The 20,160-nt window shown below is 24.6% G+C and overlaps 1 protein-coding gene across 2 annotated transcripts; it reads right to left on the bottom strand.

Annotated features, from left to right (window-relative positions):
* Positions 1–1,931: 1,931 nt before the first annotated feature.
* LOC129960674 (protein C1orf43 homolog) lies at positions 1,932–20,048 on the bottom strand. Of its 2 annotated transcripts, XR_008783653.1 has the most exons (9): positions 19,951–20,048; positions 18,462–18,575; positions 14,629–14,730; positions 13,839–13,956; positions 11,306–11,356; positions 10,139–10,302; positions 5,675–5,766; positions 4,457–4,515; positions 3,058–3,119 (listed from the first exon to the last, which is right to left on the bottom strand). XR_008783653.1 is itself a non-coding variant. In XM_056074239.1 (8 exons), the coding sequence occupies exons 2-8, from the start codon at positions 18,516–18,518 to the stop codon at positions 2,942–2,944; spliced, it is 729 nt and encodes a 242-aa protein (XP_055930214.1). In that variant the 5' UTR covers positions 18,519–18,575; positions 19,951–20,048; the 3' UTR covers positions 1,932–2,941. The 2 variants fall into 2 exon arrangements, 1 of the variants encoding a protein (XP_055930214.1); XM_056074239.1 differs by lacking the exon at positions 5,675–5,766 and having other exon boundaries at positions 1,932–3,119.
* Between the last annotated feature and the right edge of the window lie 112 nt (positions 20,049–20,160).

Here is a 20,160-nt window from a genome sequence, read left to right on the forward strand (position 1 = left end):
CAGATAATCCATAGAATAAATCAATACTCATTCTATTACACAACATAAAAAAAAAAAAAAAAAAAAAAAAAAAAAGATTACAGAAAGACCACAATAGAAAAAACCTTTTCTTTTCAAAATCAGATATGAAAAAGCATTCAATAAATAGACAACAGAATAAAATAAATACACAAAAGAATGAATTAATAAATTAATATAACAAATAAAATGCAAAGCATTCATTAATTTAATGCTCAATTCTGGTTTAAATTTTTTTATAATTTAAAAAAATTAATACTAAGGATATGTAAATACAAAAATTTATTTTTATTCACTTAATATTTTAAAATACCAAGTAAAGGTTTCATAATATTAAACAGATCTAAGAAAATTTTTCAAAGCTTTAAAATACTTTAAGAACAATTTTTGAAAAAAAATTAACTTTCTACATAAAAATAATTTTTTAACATTTAAAAAGTAATTTTATTGCTTTTTCAAAAAATTAAAAATATTTTAACACCAAACATAATTTTTCATTGTTCTAAAATTATTCTTTTAATATAGTTAAAATATTGATTAATCAAAATGCTAAATAATATTATTTTCTAACAATCATCAATGCTATTTTTCTAACATATTTTTTAATACCATATGAAATTAATATGCTGACAAAATTTTTGGAGCTAACTTTCCAAAATCCATACACAAGACATTTAATAATAACATAATAAGTTGCTAAATAGCATTATTTTACAAAGATAATAAGGAAAAATATTGTCTCATATTATCTTGAATATTTTAAAATTTTTCTAAAAAATGCTTGCTAAAAAAGGAAAGGAAATAAAAAAAGAAGGAAAAAAAATCATTGTTAGAAATTTTAATAAAGGGGAACTAAACTGCAAGAACTAAAAAAAGATCATATATTCATAAAACAAACAATACTATCAATGAAAGGTTATAGTTTCATAAATAACATCAATTATATCTTTTTCACAAATTAATTAATCTCAAACTTAACAAACTTTTTAAAAAATCTGCATTACAGTTTTGTTTTGTAAATATTAATAAAATCTACATACAAAATATATTAATTTCATAACAATAATTCTATACAAACTTTATTAAATATAACAAAACAATAAAAATAATAAGCTTTGAACATAATACAAACATAATGAAAATACAAACAAAAACAATAAACTTCAAAAAATTAAACATACATATATATTTAGTAAACTAATCAGATCTATATTTTTTAAAAATAATAACAAGACAAATGTTAAGCAAACATTAATAAAATTTCCTAAAATAATGAATCCAACCAAATTTCATATAATAAAATCAAATTTTTCTGACTTAAAAAAAAACTAAAATTTGACATGAAAAATACATATTAAACAAAAAAAATTAAATTAACAATTTATTTCAATTTTGTGATGAAGAAGTGTGTAAAATTTAAAATGGTTTTCAGAAACTTCTGAAATTTAGTATCATTATCAAATTCAAACATCCAGCCAGTGAGAAATAAACAGTTTTTTTGATTCTATAAATTATTTCATTTATTTAATTGACTTCCTTAGAGCTTTATACATTACCATATCTAAAAAAACTGGAAAAAGTTTTATATAAGCCAATACATTATTTAAATGTATAAATAGATCCAACAGCTCCAATTCAGATGTCACATATTCAACTTTAAAATAGTGTTTTAGAAAAAATTAACATCCTTTATTAATATTCAAATATATCCATCATTTTACTACATTTTCAACATATTTGTATAAAGCATATTCTTGAAAGATTTAACAATATAAAAATTTTATTCTGTCAAAAACTTTTATAAACATACAACAGTTATACAAGCTAACAGAGCAAAAACATTAAAATCTGAAAAATCTAATAATTCAAATATATAATCTTAGAACGATTAAATTATATTCAGCATAGTTAATTCTCCAAGAATAAAATACATGTAATTTGAGAGCATTAAAGATAGATCAAGTATTTAAAAAGTTTTAAAAACCTATAGGTTGACAAGTAACCCAAGGAAAAAGAAAATTATTAAGTAAAAATGCATAATGATTGTTTGGAAAATAATTTGTGCAGAATGTTACAGAAAGTGACTGACCACATTGAGTGTCAATTATAAATGCTTTGTTAATAGCAATGCACAAACAATTCATGTAAAGGCATATATCATGAAATTTTTCACAATGTATTAAGTCACACTTGTAATATTGAGCAAACTCAATATTACTGTCACTATTTCTTTAACTGAAATAGTGATAGAATATGCAACCAAGTTCAGTTTAGCTAAAGTATTGCCCTCAAACATGCACAAATAATGTTTTCACCAATACGTTCATAATATATGATTGAACTGATTTTTCATGCTTGACCTAACTTCAAAGATTATTGGAGCCTCTGGAAACTAATTGGAATAAAATGAATTTAAGTTTTGTTACAGAACACTCCATCAGAAATGCAAACTCTCATCCTATAAATGTATCACCTAAGTACCATGCTTTTTTTTTTTTTTTTTTGGAAAGCTTGATATTTAAATAACTAATCATAAGAAATTAGATCAATAAATGAGCTTAAGCTTAAATAATAACTATCAATAAAAATCATAATATTAAACTATTCTGTAGAAACTGATTTTGAAACAAATAAAGAATTCAACACCACTATTTTAAGATATTTTTGCATTTGATTCCAGTTCACTAAAGATAATAAATTATAATATTTTCCTGAATAAAATAAAGAATACATGCAAGTTTACTGAACTTCATTTTTTGGGGAAATTGTGCAAGGCACATGGACATAAAAATAACAAATAAATATTTCTTTAAAGAGTGAAAATATTAAAGTACATCACAGATCAAATAATATATTAATAAAATTAACAAAGTGTGGCTAAAAACAGGAACTACTTATTAGGTAGCAAATACTGTAAAGAGCATTACACGGACGTTTCATAAGTGGATTTTTTATCTTCAGTATTAGTCTCAACCTGCAAACAACTAGGGACTGCTGGAACTTTACCATTAGTGATGTGCCTAGATGATTCAGAAGTATGTGTAGAACAAGAGGCATTTTTACTTACAGTAGGTTGCCTTGAACAGGTTTTGCTTGATATACTAATCAAAGAACAACGTATAAATATATAATTCTTGTAAAAAAAATACAAATAATCAGAATATATTAAATATACAACAAAAAAGGTAGACACCTTAAATATACAGATATACCTGAAGTAAAGAAGTAAACCATTTAATTAGATAACAATGAAAAAATACAAAAAAAAAAAAACCCTGTCTTGCTCATACAAAAATAAAAATAATGTGATGCCGAACTGAATAATTACAATAGCTATTTACAAATTTAAAAAATCATGTTTAAGCCTCAGATATCCCATATTAAATGTCAGCTATTTTTTAGCTATCACTTTTATTTATCCATTCATTTATTTATTATTAATATATTTTTACTGTTAATGATTACAAGTAAAATAATGGTAAAAAAAATCAACTGTAATTTCTAAAAACATCCTTATTTTGCACTCCATACATTTTTTTTTTCATATTAAATGTTCATGCTAACTTAATTAGGAAATTCAATGAGGTTAATCTTATTTTTTCAATATTCCTTTCAAAAATTTGAAATATTAAATGTTAAGAAAATTTTTGTATTTTTCAATTTCACCCTAATTTTAGTAAAAAAAAAAACATTTATTTATTTTTTATTTATTGTGGTCTTACCTAAAAATAATTTTTTAATTCTCAAAAGCAAAATTTTCAAAATCAAATTCACTAGCATTCCATTGAAATTTTATAGAGATTAAAATAAATACAATTGTAGCATTCTGTTTAAACAACATTTACACTACTTGAGAACAGTTATAGCAAAATTATGAATTTTTAAAATATACAATGTATATGTACCTAATTAGAAAGCAAATAGTGATTAGAAATACTAGAAAAGGCTTCTTCCAATAATTTTTCTCTACATTTTTAATATTACATCATTGGCAACATTACAACTTTGATCATTAAACTTTCACTCATATACTTCTAAGTAATGAATTAATCAATTCATCCCCTTGTATCATTACAAACAGGTTCATTTACTAGATACATTAGTCTTAAATTTTATTAATTCTTAAATAGGCTTTCAAAACTCTTAAAAAGGCATCAGTGAAAGAATACAGGATTAAAAAAATAATTATGGACGCTAACTACAGTTGAATTAATACATTAAGGCAACATATTAGAATTAATTACAACTAAAAATATTTTGTATCACAATTATGAGTTTCTGAAGGCTTTTTTTAATTTCACTCTGCAAAGCTTTTAATTCATCGTATATATCAATAGCATTTAATTTTAGGGGGGGGGGATAATTGTTAATAATAGCAACACATCATTTGAATCATTCAGTTATATGAAGAATTAAATAATTAAAAATATGTTCTTACTTGTGCTGTATCTGTATCATTAAGTCAATGAATTGTAGATAATGTTCTTCATTGAAATCCTGAAAGAAAAGTAGTAAACAATGTTAAGAAAAGAAAACAAACAAATAAAAATGCCAATATGTTTTTAAACGTAAATTCATTTAATATTTTTATGTTCATAAAAATATTAAATATTTTTAATTATGAATTCTACTATATTATTTATGTTTTTTTATGCAAAGTTATTCATCTCAATACTAATAATTATTATAATTATTCAATTTAAATGGAAAAAGGTTTCTATTAATATATATAAAATCTGCTGCATAAGAAATCTGTCTAATGAATTTTGACATAGCAAAAACTTAATTAAAGATTTTTTTTTTTTGGCTTTATATTACAAATCTTTTGATATTCTTTTAGCTTTTTCAAAACATACAAAAAATCATTTTTCAATTATGCTCTCTTAATGCTCAAAATCAGAAACGTGAATATAAAGTGTTTTTATACAATATAGATATGAATAGAAAGAAAAGGCACAGTAGAAAGAAGTCTCTAAATCATCTAAAATACAAATTATTAAAAATGCAAAATCAATCAGCAATGAGAAGGAATCTTCAGCTGGTACTTATATTTAATGCTTTTAAACATTTTATATCAAGTTGCTAAAGAGATTTGTATGAATAAGTTAGTGTGTTTAATGCTTTTTATTAAGACATACCATTTGAAAGAAATAACACCATTATTCAAATTGCAACTTTAATATCATTTATTATTAACATTCAAACTAAATACCCCAAACATTCTATTTCAACAACTTTAATGAAAAGCAAGTTTCATAAGTGATTTTAAGAATACAATAGCATCCATTAAATAATAAAATTGCTTTCATCACTATGTAAATTATGAATATCAAGTATAATTATTCAGAAAAGCAGGTACAACTATTCAGAAAATGAAGTTTCATGAAAATATATTGGATATATCCATGACATTGATACAGTAATACCCAAAAGCTTTGCTATGGCAATAACTGATGAAAAAAGCAAGATATAAACTTGTACAAAAAAAATGCACATTTTATTCAATTTCTGACAAGGAATAACATTTATATGAAGAAATAGACCCATTGTACCGTCAATTGCTTCATAAATCTAACAAACTTGTCAGACTACACCCTCCCCCCATTTTTTTCCCTTCACATCAATATTTTTTTTCTAAAAAGTAACTTTTTCACACCTTTCTTCGTAAGCATAAAGCTCCACTCCACCAAGACATCTGGATCATGAATAGCAGAGTCATCACGATAATACCATGGTTACTAGCCTCATCTATAGGAGGTACATATGTAATCAGAAATGTTTTAATATAATCATGTCATTATTATAGTAATCCTAAGAAGCAAACAACCTATATTATCCAGCAACTTTTCATCACAAAATTTGAAGTACTAAGCAGAAAGAAATACTCAGCTTTTCAGCTCATAAAACTTTATCGTCTCCAAATTTTATAAGCTCTCCCCCCCCCCCCCAGATTAGTTTATTTGCTACTACATATTCATCAACTGCTGAACTGTTTCTAAACCAACTATTCATTGTAAGATTACTATGAACTATTAAACCTAAATGCCCGACAACTTCAATTACTTAACTTGTATATGTATTTAAAAAATAAATTAGATTAACAAGTTAAGAATATAAACAAATTAAGTGAAATATTAAATGTGAATAAATAATAGATGTTACACATTACACTGATTGCAAACTCTATTTTTTATATTAATTATTTCATGCTTTTTAACTACTATAAAAGGGTTTTCTTTTTCATCACCACTAAATGATCTTACTGTGCTGCACTGTGTACTGTATACTAAATGATCTTATGGTGCTGTGTATTACTGTATACAGTTCGATACTATGTTTACCATATAGCATTCAGCACATGAACCTTTGACCCACAATTTTCTAATTCTACTACATAGTTTTTAAGCTTGTTCTTTCATTTGAATTGATACAAACACAAAAGCGTAATCTTAAACAAATGCATAATTCTCGTTTAATATTCCAGTGTAATGAATAAAATGAATGAAGTAATAATGAGTGTAATGAATACAAAAATATCTGATGGTAGAATTAAAAATCACATCAAAGTGTATTCCTAATTGAATAAAAGGTGTCTAATAAGTCAATATATATATATTTTTAATTTCTATGTTACTTCTGTTATTTCTTAACCTAGAGAATCAAGAAACCTTCTCCAAATATCTTAGAGAAAGTTCACTATTTGCTTTCAAAGCTATCATACTTTCTCAACTTTGTTCTTATTGGGTTTTCATTTTAAATTATACAAAAGAAAGGAAAGAGCTAATTAATTTTTTATTATGTATATACACACACAGATGCAAAGTAATCATAAAGTCCTTTTAAACCTGCTGCAACTTTCAAATCTTTTTTGACACAAATGCAACATTTTCTGAAAACAATTTTTTCACTATATTCTTCTAAAATATAATGTGAACACTTACATGGTTGTATGACATTATTTATTCTGTAGTTTTTAATAGTACTGTATAATATTTTAAAAATATAATTGCAATTATTGGCATAGGATAGGAAGTCATACTTGCATGTCTCTTGGATCAAATATAACCAATACTCATTTATTTTTAAAGCATGTGAATAGAGTCATTTATTTTGTGCTCAGTATTTTTTTAGATCTTATAAATACTTATATAAGTATGAACAAAATGAATAATACTGGAGTAATTAATAATAATCAGTCATTTATAATTAAATACATTCATCAATTGATATTTAATAATTAATCTCGCAAATTTTACTAGGACATGTAAATTCATATTTTTTCTATTCTATCATTTTTCATGTTTTAATATGCAAAATGCTACAATCATGTTTGTGCAATACTTTCAGAATTATTGCATCATCGTTGCAGTTTTTCTTTTGTATGTGAAGGGTGAATGACGCTACCATCAATAAAATCAAAAGACAAAACCTCCATTCCTCCTGAGTTTAAGCAAACTGTGATGTGACAGCTCCACATCTGCATTAAAGAGTTGACTCTTATGTCCAAAGAAGAACAAGTTTTTATTATTACAGAATATCTTTCGTCATGATGATTCTATAAGTAATATTATTCATTAAAAATAACCTATTATCATCATGACAACAGTGCAACTAAAAGAGAAGTAGATGCTCTTGATATAATGTTAGTAACTTACAGAGTGAAAAGGAAAACCAACAGATGGTCACAAGTTTGTTTTTTTTTTCCAACACATTGGATATTTCTCTTTATAATACTTGCATTCTCTTTAGAGCTTAGAATCCATCATAAAATAATACAGAATGGAATTGCTGTAAGGCAGCTTGACTTTTTCCTGGTAAAACCATACATTGTAGTTAGTGGACATTTGTTTGGATGTAATTTTCAAAGCCAATAGCAGAAGACATGAGAAAAAATGAAAAAAAAAAAAAAAAAGCTGAAAAGACTGGACTTTCAGTTACCAAGAAAAGAGGACATTGTGCATTGTTCAAAAGTGATAACAAAGCTAGTTTAGTCTGCAAACACTACAATAAGTGGGTTTGAGAAAATCATTCATTTACAGCAGCAAGCATTTGCCAGAAGTATATGTAGAATGTGATACAGATATTTCATTTTAACTAATTGATACTATGCTTTTATGCAAGGCATACTGGTTGTATTTTTAAAATCATAAATATGTTACGATCAAGTTGCCGTAATATATAAATAGTCTTTCCACACATGAAACATACTATCTTTCATTGTCATAATGTTGATTTCATTATGGTGTGAATCAGAGACAGACCATTCAATCAGGTTTGTTTATCAGTTATAAACATATATCTTTATATTAAAAACCCTTGCTTTTACATCACTTTTTTTTCCCGGATATCATATATTTTCAATTCCCATCATTTGTTATTTATTGTGTTATTAATAAGAAAGCAAAGCAACCCTGTGTTAAATTTGACCTCAAAATCTTAAGTGGGTGCTGTAAATAAAAGGCACAATAAGATTAAATTCAAAATGACATTTCATATAATCAGAGAAGTAATTGGTATCTATAGTAAAGTGATTATACTGCATTTATTGAGATGGTTTACAGTTCCCCTAGCCTGAAAATAAGGAAGCTGTAAAAATAATTCAATAAAGAATATTGTAAAAAAAAAGGCCAATTATAAGTTTTATCATAATAAAAACAAAGGGAAAAGTTTCATGGCATTGTCTGTAAAATAGGCAGAATATTTGCAATTACAATTAAAAACTTTCCATTTGTCATTGCTTGATTCAGAAAAATTGTTTCATAATATCGGAGAATACATTTTTTCAATTTCAGACAAGCTCTTTTTCAAGTCATGAAAAGTTCATAAATTTAATCATAAATGTCTCTACCAATTCCACAAATAATCCAATGAAATTTCTTCCTGTATTTTTATTTTGGTATAACATATGTTGATCTAATTAGACTTTTCATCAGATCTCCTCTATATTCTTTAGTTATTTTTGGTAACTTCCTTATTCTGCCACTAGAGGCATTATAATGTTACAATAAATTCAGCAGAGTCCCTTTACTATAGGTGCACCTTACTTCATTTGCTAAAGAGACACTATTTTGAATTTCAAGGGCTTAAAGGCCTTCACCAATTATCTTATATATATACATACATATATAGTTTAGAATTCTAATAAGACCAACCATTTAAAAATTATAAATACCAAAATCATCAGAATTAAAACATTTTTAAATCATTATTACTGGGTAAAAGCATAATTTGAATCATATGTATATTGCTTGCAGCTGTAATACATGCAGTACTTTTTTCTAAATTTTACTTCTCAAATGAATTACTCATTGTCAGAATGCCCTTTCTATACTAATTATTGAATCAAAAATTAATAGGGTCTCTAAAAATTTTCAACTACAACAATGCTGCTAAATTTTATGTTCATCATGGATTTAGATCATAAGCATTTCCCCTATCACATACATATATTTAATTTTTTTTTAAAAAATGAATTGATATATGTATTAATATTACATGGAAATCACTAATATGTTTAAACTAAGATTTGTCTTACTGCAATTTATCTAAATATTAACCATTATCAAAAGATAATTATCAGCTTCATTGAGCTTGATTCTGCTTTAAAAAATATATGGGAATATAACTAACTACACTTGAAAGATGCAAAAATTGAGAAGAACATTCCATATTATTCTCTCACTATAATGTCATTGTGAATTAAAATGTAAAAAGAATCAATTTAAAATCATTAAAAACTTTATCTATAAATAAAGACATTCTCCAGCATAAGGTATGAAATTTAAAGGTATAATTCTAAAGTTCATCAGGGCAAAAGCCATTTGCTTTACTACTTATTTTAAAATGTATTCAAGAAAGATTATTTTATTTTGTAAAGAATTTGCTAGCTATAAAATTTTATATGCCATACATATTAATGTAGTTAAAATAACTTACATCAGATAGAAGCAATATTCATGAAAAAAAATCACAAAACATCTCCAATGATTGCTTTTTTAGTTATTTTCTTTACTGCAATATCATAGATATCAATTTTCATTACAAAAAACATTATTATGCACATGATAATACATACAAATAAAAACTAAATATATAATTAACTTCATTCAGAACAACTTACTCCTGGTTCATGTCTTGCAAGCTCATATAAATCAGCATATCGATGAATTGTAGATATTTCTAACTGGCCAAAAAGACCATTCTGATAAAGTCGAACTAAGTACACTCTGTAATCTTGATTGAAAGATCTAACTTTTGTAGGATCAGCAGCAATAATAGCAGCATCTATTGCAGAAAATTATGAAATTACAATAACATAAACATATATCACATCCATAACATGTTTACTATTGCATCATAACATGTTTACTAACATTAGAGTAGATTAGAAATCCAAAAATTTGATTTACTATTCTCATATGTTGACCTCATGCCTAATGATTAATCATAAAGAATACCAAAAAAGCAATACAAAGAAATTGGCAGTTTATTCTAGAGTAAAATTTATACAGAAGAAATTAAAATTAGCTTATAGTTTTATGTAGCAAAGTAAGATGTGCATAACCAACACCAGCTCTTTTTATGACAACTAATGACAATGCTAAAAGCAATAAATATGTAATAGGTAGACACTTGAGCAAGCTCACACTAAATTATTCCGAATCATAACTCATAACTGCACTAAACAGTGCTTTCAGCAAATTATAAAATGGACAGAAAATACATCATGAAATGATTTTGTTTAAAAATGTATACTACATAAATGATAAAATATAAAATTTCAAAACACTTTCATATGTGATATAACAGTTCCTTCAGCCAATTTGTAAATAATTTTGAATTAAAAGAATGATGTGACTAAAAAGAAAAAAAAATTCTAAATTTCTTCAAATAACATGCTTATAATTCATAACATTACATTATTTAAAACAATTTCAACTCAAAAAGTTTTACACAAAACCTTGTAAAAAAAGTTTGAATACAATAATAATTACATTTAATTTTTCAAGAAAAAATACTTAGATTATACTTCAAAGGTAATTTATATGAATTAAAGCAATAATCATTTTATTTTTAGCCACTTTTTCCTCCAAAATAAAAATTTTCTATTCATCAACGTATATCAATAAGCATATAAAAAAGAAAATTAGTTGGGAAAAAGAGCTAAAAAAAGCTGTTTGGAAAAAGATCACTTCCACTTTTAATATAAAAACATGCAATCAAACTGTTAACAAATTTTAATTTATAATAGTTTGGTAAACATAACACATACAAAAGAAATTCTTACCTAATGTAGAAATGGAATCCAAAGCTTTCATTCGATAAAGATGGCACGGCTCTGAAATGAAAACATTTATTTTAAACACACATACAAATAAACCAAAAAAATTATTGAAAACAAACTAAACTGATTTATTATAAAAAATTCTCTGCTGAATTCCCAAAAAATATACAATTGCCATATGAGCTAAACAGACTTTCGGTTATAAATTCATAAACAAATGTTCTGATTCTTCTATTAAATTGGAAGTTATAAAAAAAAAAAAATACAAGCACAGCAATTTTTGAAGCAAAGTGTTGTTTGTCAACTTCAAAAATCTTTGGTGCTAGATTTCTTGCAGAAGGGGAGATAAAAGACCTCTTCTTTCCACAGTTTGAATGTACATAAATCAAATAAAGCATACATATTACTTTATTTAATTGATTATTTGCTTATTCAGTAACTATAAATATACTGCAATAAAATAAATAAAACAAATTCAACAACAGACACAAAAATAGGAACCATGAAAATGTTACTTAAACATCACACTATCATAAATACTTGATAAAAAAAAAAAACTGCTGGTTATAATATGCATTATTAAACATTTGGTCGAAATCGATCTACAAATTCCGTTCAATAATATCAAAAGTGAAATGCATGTTATAAATTATTTTTAAGCTAAAGACTATAGTTGGATCAGTTCTGATCCATTTATAAGTGTGTTTCTGAGTTCTTTTTGTCAATACATTAATACATTTGTGGATTTATATGAAGTTATAAATTTAAAAAATTCTAATTTCAGAAATTTATAATAATAAATATATAAAATACCCTGGTAATCTTTTTCAGTTTAAAAAAAGGGGATGCCATTCTTATTAGACTCTGCACATAACAACAAGGAATTGACAACAGTACAAAAACTTTCTAGAGAAAGCTTCCACAGATTCCACTTAGCAAATTCCACAGATTCTGTTAAGTACATTCTATTACTGACAACATCAAATCACCCATTTCTGATCGTATTCATCAAAAAATAGGACTGGGATTTTAAATCAATAAGATTAATGTTTTTAAGTAGTAATCAGTTTGCCTTCTTTGGAGATTTTAATAATTATTAAGCATAAAATTACGCTTCATAGTCTGAAAATTACTATTCATGACTGAGAATTATTTAGTATAATCTAAGAAAGAATACCAACTGACAGTCCCCTTGCCTTCTGCAATAATCTGGCAGCACTTAATTGGAAATCTGAAGGGGGAAAAAACTGATTTTGTGTGTGTGTGTGTGTTTTGTTTGTTTGTTTTCCAGCCCAGATCTTTTTATAATCTTAGATTTATGTTTTATTTCATGATTTTGTATTTAAAAATCATGAATAAAAGGTACATTTTTTGTATTTACTCATCACTGCTTTTAATTCATATGAATTAATTCATTTATGAAAATAAACAGCCTTTCTTTCTAAATTAAGCTTAAATTTTTGAAATAGAAATTTAATAGTTAAAAATATTGTGTGTGATTTATATTATTGGCAATAATGTGAATAATTCAGAATTTATTCAATAATTAAAGGTCACTAAATTTGACATTATAATAGTACAAAAATACATTTGTACAAGTTATCTAACATGTTAAATTCCTGTTATTTATATTTTTAAAATTATTGGTCTAAAATAAGCTATTTATACACACTTGATATTAAAAAAAAACACGATTGGAAAATAAAAAAAGCTGTCAAATACTCTGTGTTCTATTTTGTGAAAGAAATTAATAAAATCTTGAAAATAGAAATTAGTATCTATTTAGATAGTATAAAAGAAAATGCAATTCAGTAGTCACAATATTAGAATGCACTAATGTAAGTCTCCATAGAGAAAAATTTCCACTATTCTTTAGTTCAAAAGTTCATTCTATTATAATATCAAAATGCTGTAAGTCAAATTTCTCAAACATTTCATTGATGCAAACAATTGTAACAGCATAGCTACATCCACTCACAGTTTGTGGCATGTTGTCACCGAATGCCATATGTTGAAGTGATTCCAAGTGTTACATCAAAATTTTGTCTATTTTGCTGTTTTTGACATTAAGTAGTTTGATACAACAGCAACAATATAATGATATCTAACACCACATTGGTCTGTTTTTGAAAAAAAAAAATGTGCCATATCATACTAATGTAGTGATAATTTGAATTATCGTAATTCATAAATTATCTTAATTAATACACATGTTGATAAGAATTGTATATTTGTATAAAAACTCATTATCAATTTCAAAGCAAATCAAAATACTGTTCTCATTCAATCTCTATTCATGTATATTGTGAATGCAGTATGGTAAGAAATAAAATGGATTACTTTTCTTATAAAAGTATAAGTCTTCAGTTTGAATTATCATTTAATAATAAGTAATGAAAAGGATGGAATTATCTCGTGATTTAAGATAAAAGAAAGTTTTCACCTAATTATAAGACAAATATTAACTTATCTTTGAATAAAATTTGAAAAAAAGTTTTACAGTTAATATAATTTTAAAGTTAAACATAATACTTACTATGAATACTATTAGCTTCTTCAGTAAAATAAATTTCATCAGATTTTTTTAGAAGGGTTGGCTGATAGGCAATGGTTTTTACAACATCAAGTCTCCTATTTATTTCATTCTGAACACTCTAAAGGAAAACCAATAAATATTGTAGAATTTTAAAATTTGTAAGTTGTATATTGAACAGGATAATATGTCTAATAAAAATCATTGTCTGATAAATACACAAGTAACAAATCTAAATATTGTCAAATTATCAGAAAACTCTCAATTTTCATGGATTTACTTATAAGAAATAAATATAATAAAGAGCAAGTAATAAACCTGAAATTGAAAGCAACTGTAATCTAATAACTGGGATTAAATCGCTAAGCTTGTAATTGGTTGTATGAATTTATGAATAAACATACGTAAATTTTAAAATACCTTTTTATATAAAATATAAAGAATTTATTTCTTATACTTTGTATGAATATATAAGTTATAATTAGGCCTTATAATTTATACTATGTAATATATGTGGAAATTTCCATAAACCCATAATTAGTAAGGAAACAGCACATCTTAGTATCATGCATATCAGTATTAACAGAAAAAATGATGGAATTCAATTACCAAAACATTTTTAATTTGACACTACAAATAATTACTATTCATCTTCCTTAGAAAAATATTAATTATATACAATAATATACATCTTAAAAGAATTGAAAACATTTACAAATATAAATAAAAATTATAAAATAAATTTCAAAAAAAATATTTAATAAAATTTATGCTAAGAAATTATGTTTCTTACTTTAGGGGCATCTTGAGCAATAGGGAAGTGCGGACCAAATTTAGACTTCAAAGAGAATCTCTTTATTTGTCTGTTTGCAAATATAAATAATAGCACAAAAGTCTGTAAAAAAATCATCAAACTTTAATCACGCATAGAGATAATAAAGAAAATTAATAAAGAAGTAGATGTAAAGTGCTAATGTTTATAGCACATTTCTTAATTTATTTAAAAATTTTATTAAGAAATGGCTTCTAGAAATCTTAAATATAAATAAATTTTGTAATAGTATATACTTATTATTTAATATGATTATTCAAAAACTTTTTAGCTTGATTTTCATCACCTGAAATTGCTGATAGTAATTGATCTGATGTTATCTTGCACTGCTATAGTTGAAATAAAATTATGTCAGATGCATGCATTTTTATGGTACTTCCTTTTGTTTCTTCTGCTAATATATACTCAGGGACAATATCACAATGCATGCATATTATGTAATTTGTAACTGCACAAAGATAAATTTGCTCATGCTTGAATACATTTTCTATAATAAATGTTTCACATGTTGTATTCTAAATCCAATAAGATATTTTTTTCAAAAAACTTAATGAAAAAAAATTGGAAGTCATGTCAGCATTGAAAAAATAAAATGTGTTGGTTTATTCTCTATTATTATGCACACTTTATATGTAAATTTAGACACACTTTATATGTTCTCTAAAATCCAAAATATTATTTCATTTTTCAAATTCTGTATATATATATCTTGTGGAATGCTCTGAAATAAATTAAAAGCAGATTTAAAAACACAAAAAATCATAACATTTCAATATGATCAGAAAAATATATTACACTTGCTTATATGTGTCAAAAAAAGGTTAATAAATTACAGCAGAAATTTATGTTTTTCCTTTGAAGCAAATTCCTTAAAAGCAAAATCCAAAACTGATATTTCTAATTCCACATAAATTTAAAATACTATGACACACTTCTGAATTAGTCTTTAAAAATATTAACAATTATGCAATAAGCATAAACAATTAAGAAAAATATTATTCTCAATAAGTTTGATACAATAAAACAAAAGAATTTGATGCAAACAATAACGAAAGCTATGATTAACTGCTACAACCTTTAATCAAAGCATTTGTGAAACTTTGTTTTTAATTAATACCTTTGATTTATAATTATGTTTTCAAACAAACATTTTTTAATTATTATCATTTCTGATAACTTTTCAAAAATTTGAAATGTTTCAGTTTTGAATCAGAATCAGTAAAATTTGAATCAATTAATTAAAAAAAAATTAAGATTTATTTTTACTTTATACTTCTTATTTCTCATTTTTGTACTGCTTAAATGCTGAAGAGATTTTAATATCCAATTTTCTCCATTTATTATATTCTACTGACCATTTTTTTAATACCTTGCATAATACATACTTAAAGAGTAATCTGCTAGGGTTTCATGAATTAATGGTCAGATCTATTTATACTACTTTAGATTAGTTTTCTGTAATCAATTGTAAAATAAAGTTTGGAAGAAAAAGAATGAATGACATTGTAGATATGAATAATTTTTTATATTTCTGTTTTGATAATCATCTTTGATAGTTCATAAAAATATCATAGCAAAATGCTTTATTTTATTCTGTAGACTTTTTACATAGGCTTCATATGCTCATACTTTATTAATAAATGATGTTGATTATTAAAAATACTGTAAAAACTCTGAATGAAGTCACATTTTAGTACAAGATTCTTGTTGTATTGTTTCATTGTGTTTCAATTCACTTCCATTCATTTCAGTATTAAAAAAATAAATTAGAATATTATATGCTTTTGTATTCTATCCCCTGCTCTAATTTCTAATACATCTATCTTTACTTCTGGAGCTAGGATGAACGATTGTTTTATTTTTGTCAGAAGAAAATTTGACAGAGGGCAAGTTTTTATATCACGTGATTCAAGATCATTTCATTAATACAGAGTTCTTATCAGCCAAATTACAGATGCAGAAAGAAGACCATGGTACTAAACAAATATTTAGAATAAATAATGTGAATAATGAAGATAAAAGTTTTCCTGTAATCAATCCATCTTTTTCAAAAATACAATGTATTAAAAAATATTGGGACATACCATAATTTCTGAGCACCCTCATGTCACAGATGAGAAACATTGTTAAGGATAAAAATTCACTGAAAATTAACTTATGCTCAACAGCATAATCATCAAAATTAAGAAACTTTTTTAAGATGATTAAAATTTGGGTATTTCCTAATAAATTCTTCTAAAGAAAAAGAAAGATTATTGCAATAAAAGTGGGTTTTAGTTCCTGTCTAGTGTTTAAAATGATCTAAAATATCACAATATATCAAATAATAATTAATTATTAGGTATGAAGTAATTATATCCAAAAAAAGTATTAATAATTAATATTATGTAATGCAAAAATATATTTAAAATTGAAGAAGAAAAATATATATAAGAATTGTTACACAAAAAAATTTGCTGTAATAAAAATGCTGTAATCACTGTTATTTATCGTTAATCAATGAATTATCATTAATTAATGAATTAACGATCGTTAATTAATGAATTATTTAAAAATTGGAATTTTTAAATTTAAAATTTATTGTTATTGTTTGATATTATATAGAAATTTATATAGTTAAAGTAATCAAGGAAATCAAAGAATCAACCTACCTCGCCATGGGTTAGTTATTTATTTTATATAAAAGTTCATCATCCTTGGATTTAAATAGCTGCTTATCACCCATCCTCACATTTTCGAAAAAATCTCAAAAGAAATACTTCACAATATATTCAATACTAGTCGCCTTTAGTGATCAGCTGGTTCATAGGAAATAATGGTTATAATTAATTTCAAGTAGTTTGCTGAGATGTAATTTCAGGTCGATGATTTGGTCAAACAGTTTGATATTAAAATCATGTTATTTTAAATGTTTTATTTCAATTCTATTTATCATGTACAAGACACTTTGTATTGTAAACAATTCCATAACATCACAGCACAATTAAAAGTGTAAATGTCCAATTCCTCTATCTTCTAAATTTACAAGGTATTATAATTTGATTCTTTATTCATACTGTAAATTACATAGATATTAAACAGAATCCTTTTTTAGCTTTCAACAAAGGAAAAAAGAAATCACATGATCAAATATTTGATGAAACAAAGGAAATGTTTCCAGTTTCTTTCATAACAATAAATATCTAAATAATATTACACCATATAAAAGAATTATTAAAATTTAAAAGATGCATTTTAATTGCATTTCAACAAAATGAATGTTTTGTGGTGTTCAAGTATTACATATTTATCTGAAAAATTCATAACTAAAAAAGAAAAGAGCTTTTGAATTGTCACATAAAATCTTACAAATCATTATACAAACTTGTTCAAACCTCCAAGAGAGAACTTTTTTGCCCAAATCCATCAAAAATGGTTTAAACGTTACTGCCCCCCCCCCACTCTTTCTTCTTAATTCCTAAAAATTATGTATGATGAATTTTAAAATTCTCAATAGATAAATTCTTCCTCTCCACAAAAGAATTTTAATAATTTATTATTCTTTGTAACAATATCATAATAAATAAAAGAATAAATTAATGTTGTAAGTGTTGATGTACACAGATGCTTTAAAAAAATCAAAAGATCTGCTGAAATACTTTTTAAAAATAGAATTGCACCATAGAAAAAAAAATTCTAATTTCTATAGCAAAATCTGAATGTGTAATAATAGTAATAAAATCAATGGAATAAAAAAAAGCTGAATGAAAGAAAAAATTCCTTACAGTTTCATAATAGTAAACAGAAATACTTACTAAAACCCCAAATGCTATGCAAATAATAATTGCAATCCCAGAAAGAGGATCAGCCATGTTAATACAAAATGGAATATATGTGTAGAAGTTCTCTCTAATCAACAGTCATTTTATCTGTAAGAAAATATTAATATTGTATAGCTTAAAATTTTAATAAATATGAATCATGTCATTTTCAAATTTGTGTGGTCTAGTTTCTCTACAATTTAATATTAAATGAAGCTAATCATATTTAAAAAATATTTAAATTGTAATTTTAAAATACTAATTTTGATTAAATCCTTGTATTATATATTTTAATATTGGATTCATAAGGGCAAAATTAATCCTTGCAATTTATAAGTCATTTTTCTTAACAATTTGATTTTTATAACCTTCCTTATGATTTTAAAACAAATTCCACATCATAGAAAGAAGTAAAAATGACAGACTTCCGCTTGAAAACCATTCAGAACCAACAAAATAGTAAAGTTAACAATAAAGCTTTTTTCTTTTTTTAGCTTAACGTACAAAATTGCATTTTTAATTTGTTTTATATGTTTCAAAGTAGCTTTATTTTTAGTTCAATCAATGCAATAATTAGTAAAAAAAATTACTACTACACTTTCAATAGAAATTTATTTCAAATACTTACAATAAATATCAAATACATAAAAATACATAGATTATAAATAAAATAAATATTTGTTTTAAAAGTAGATGTTTTTTATACATGAAAAATAAAGCTAAGAATAAATTTTAAAAAAATTTAATCTGATACTAAGAAAAAATATTTTAAAATATGTGCACTACAGAACCATTCAAAACTCTTCTTGGTATAACAATTTGATTAATTTAACAAACAAATATGTTAACTTCCATTTTTCTTTCCTATTCAGTTACACAATACTACAATAATATATAAAATTAAATAATGTCATGTATCAATACAACAAATTCATCAGAAAAAAAAATATATGATTTGCTCAAGGCAGGAATTACAGCTTGACACTACAATTCCTAAATATATTTTTTCCCTTCTTAATTTTTGTTAAGTTTAATACTGTTTGTATATATAATTATACAGTAAAATAATATCTGGTTGTAAAATCAGGAAATAAAATACTTTTCACAATTATCCCCCTTCACCCCGTAATTAAATTAGTAACTTCATGGAATAAAATTAAATTCGAACATGTTGTTTCTATCATTTTTCCTCTTTCTAAAATTGGGTCGACAATAACAGTCAACATTAATATATAATGGAAGTACAAATTTAGGTCATCCCTTTCATCACTCAATATCGTTGAATTTCCATATATGAAATTTTATTTTTAAATATAAACCTGGTAGAAAAAGGATTCGACAAGAAAAAATGCAATATAGAATATTATTAATGTTACAATTCTAACCAATCAAAACCAATGAATAAAATCATAAATATCAATCCTGATAAATTTATTTCTTATTTATACAACAGAATATAAAATTTAAAGAAAAAAAAATGTACTCTTGTAATAAACGAATGCCGATGAAATCATTCTTTCTTCATCTTTCTTGTTTACATTCCGAGAAGAACCGAAAGTATCACAGTCAGTTAATTTTAAACAAATCGCAAAGCAGCAGTTTTGATAAGCACTAGTAACGAACGACTTGACATATTAAGATAAACAATTTCAGCCTTTTTATTGATTTGATCGTTTTGAGGTCTTTTATTTTT

This window comes from Argiope bruennichi, chromosome 2, assembly GCF_947563725.1.
Source record: "Argiope bruennichi chromosome 2, qqArgBrue1.1, whole genome shotgun sequence".
Lineage (NCBI taxonomy): Eukaryota > Metazoa > Arthropoda > Arachnida > Araneae > Araneidae > Argiope > Argiope bruennichi.

Excerpts from the sequence above, each read along its gene's own strand:
- LOC129960674 (XM_056074239.1), bottom strand. The coding sequence starts at position 18,518 with ATGGCTGATCCTCTTTCTGGGATTGCAATTATTATTTGCATAGCATTT. Across the intron at positions 14,731-18,461 it reads GCATAGCATTTGGGGTTTTA|ACTTTTGTGCTATTATTTAT; the intron begins GTAAGTATTTCT and ends ATTTTTTTACAG. Across the intron at positions 13,957-14,628 it reads TTGCTCAAGATGCCCCTAAA|AGTGTTCAGAATGAAATAAA; the intron begins GTAAGAAACATA and ends GTTTTCCTTTAG.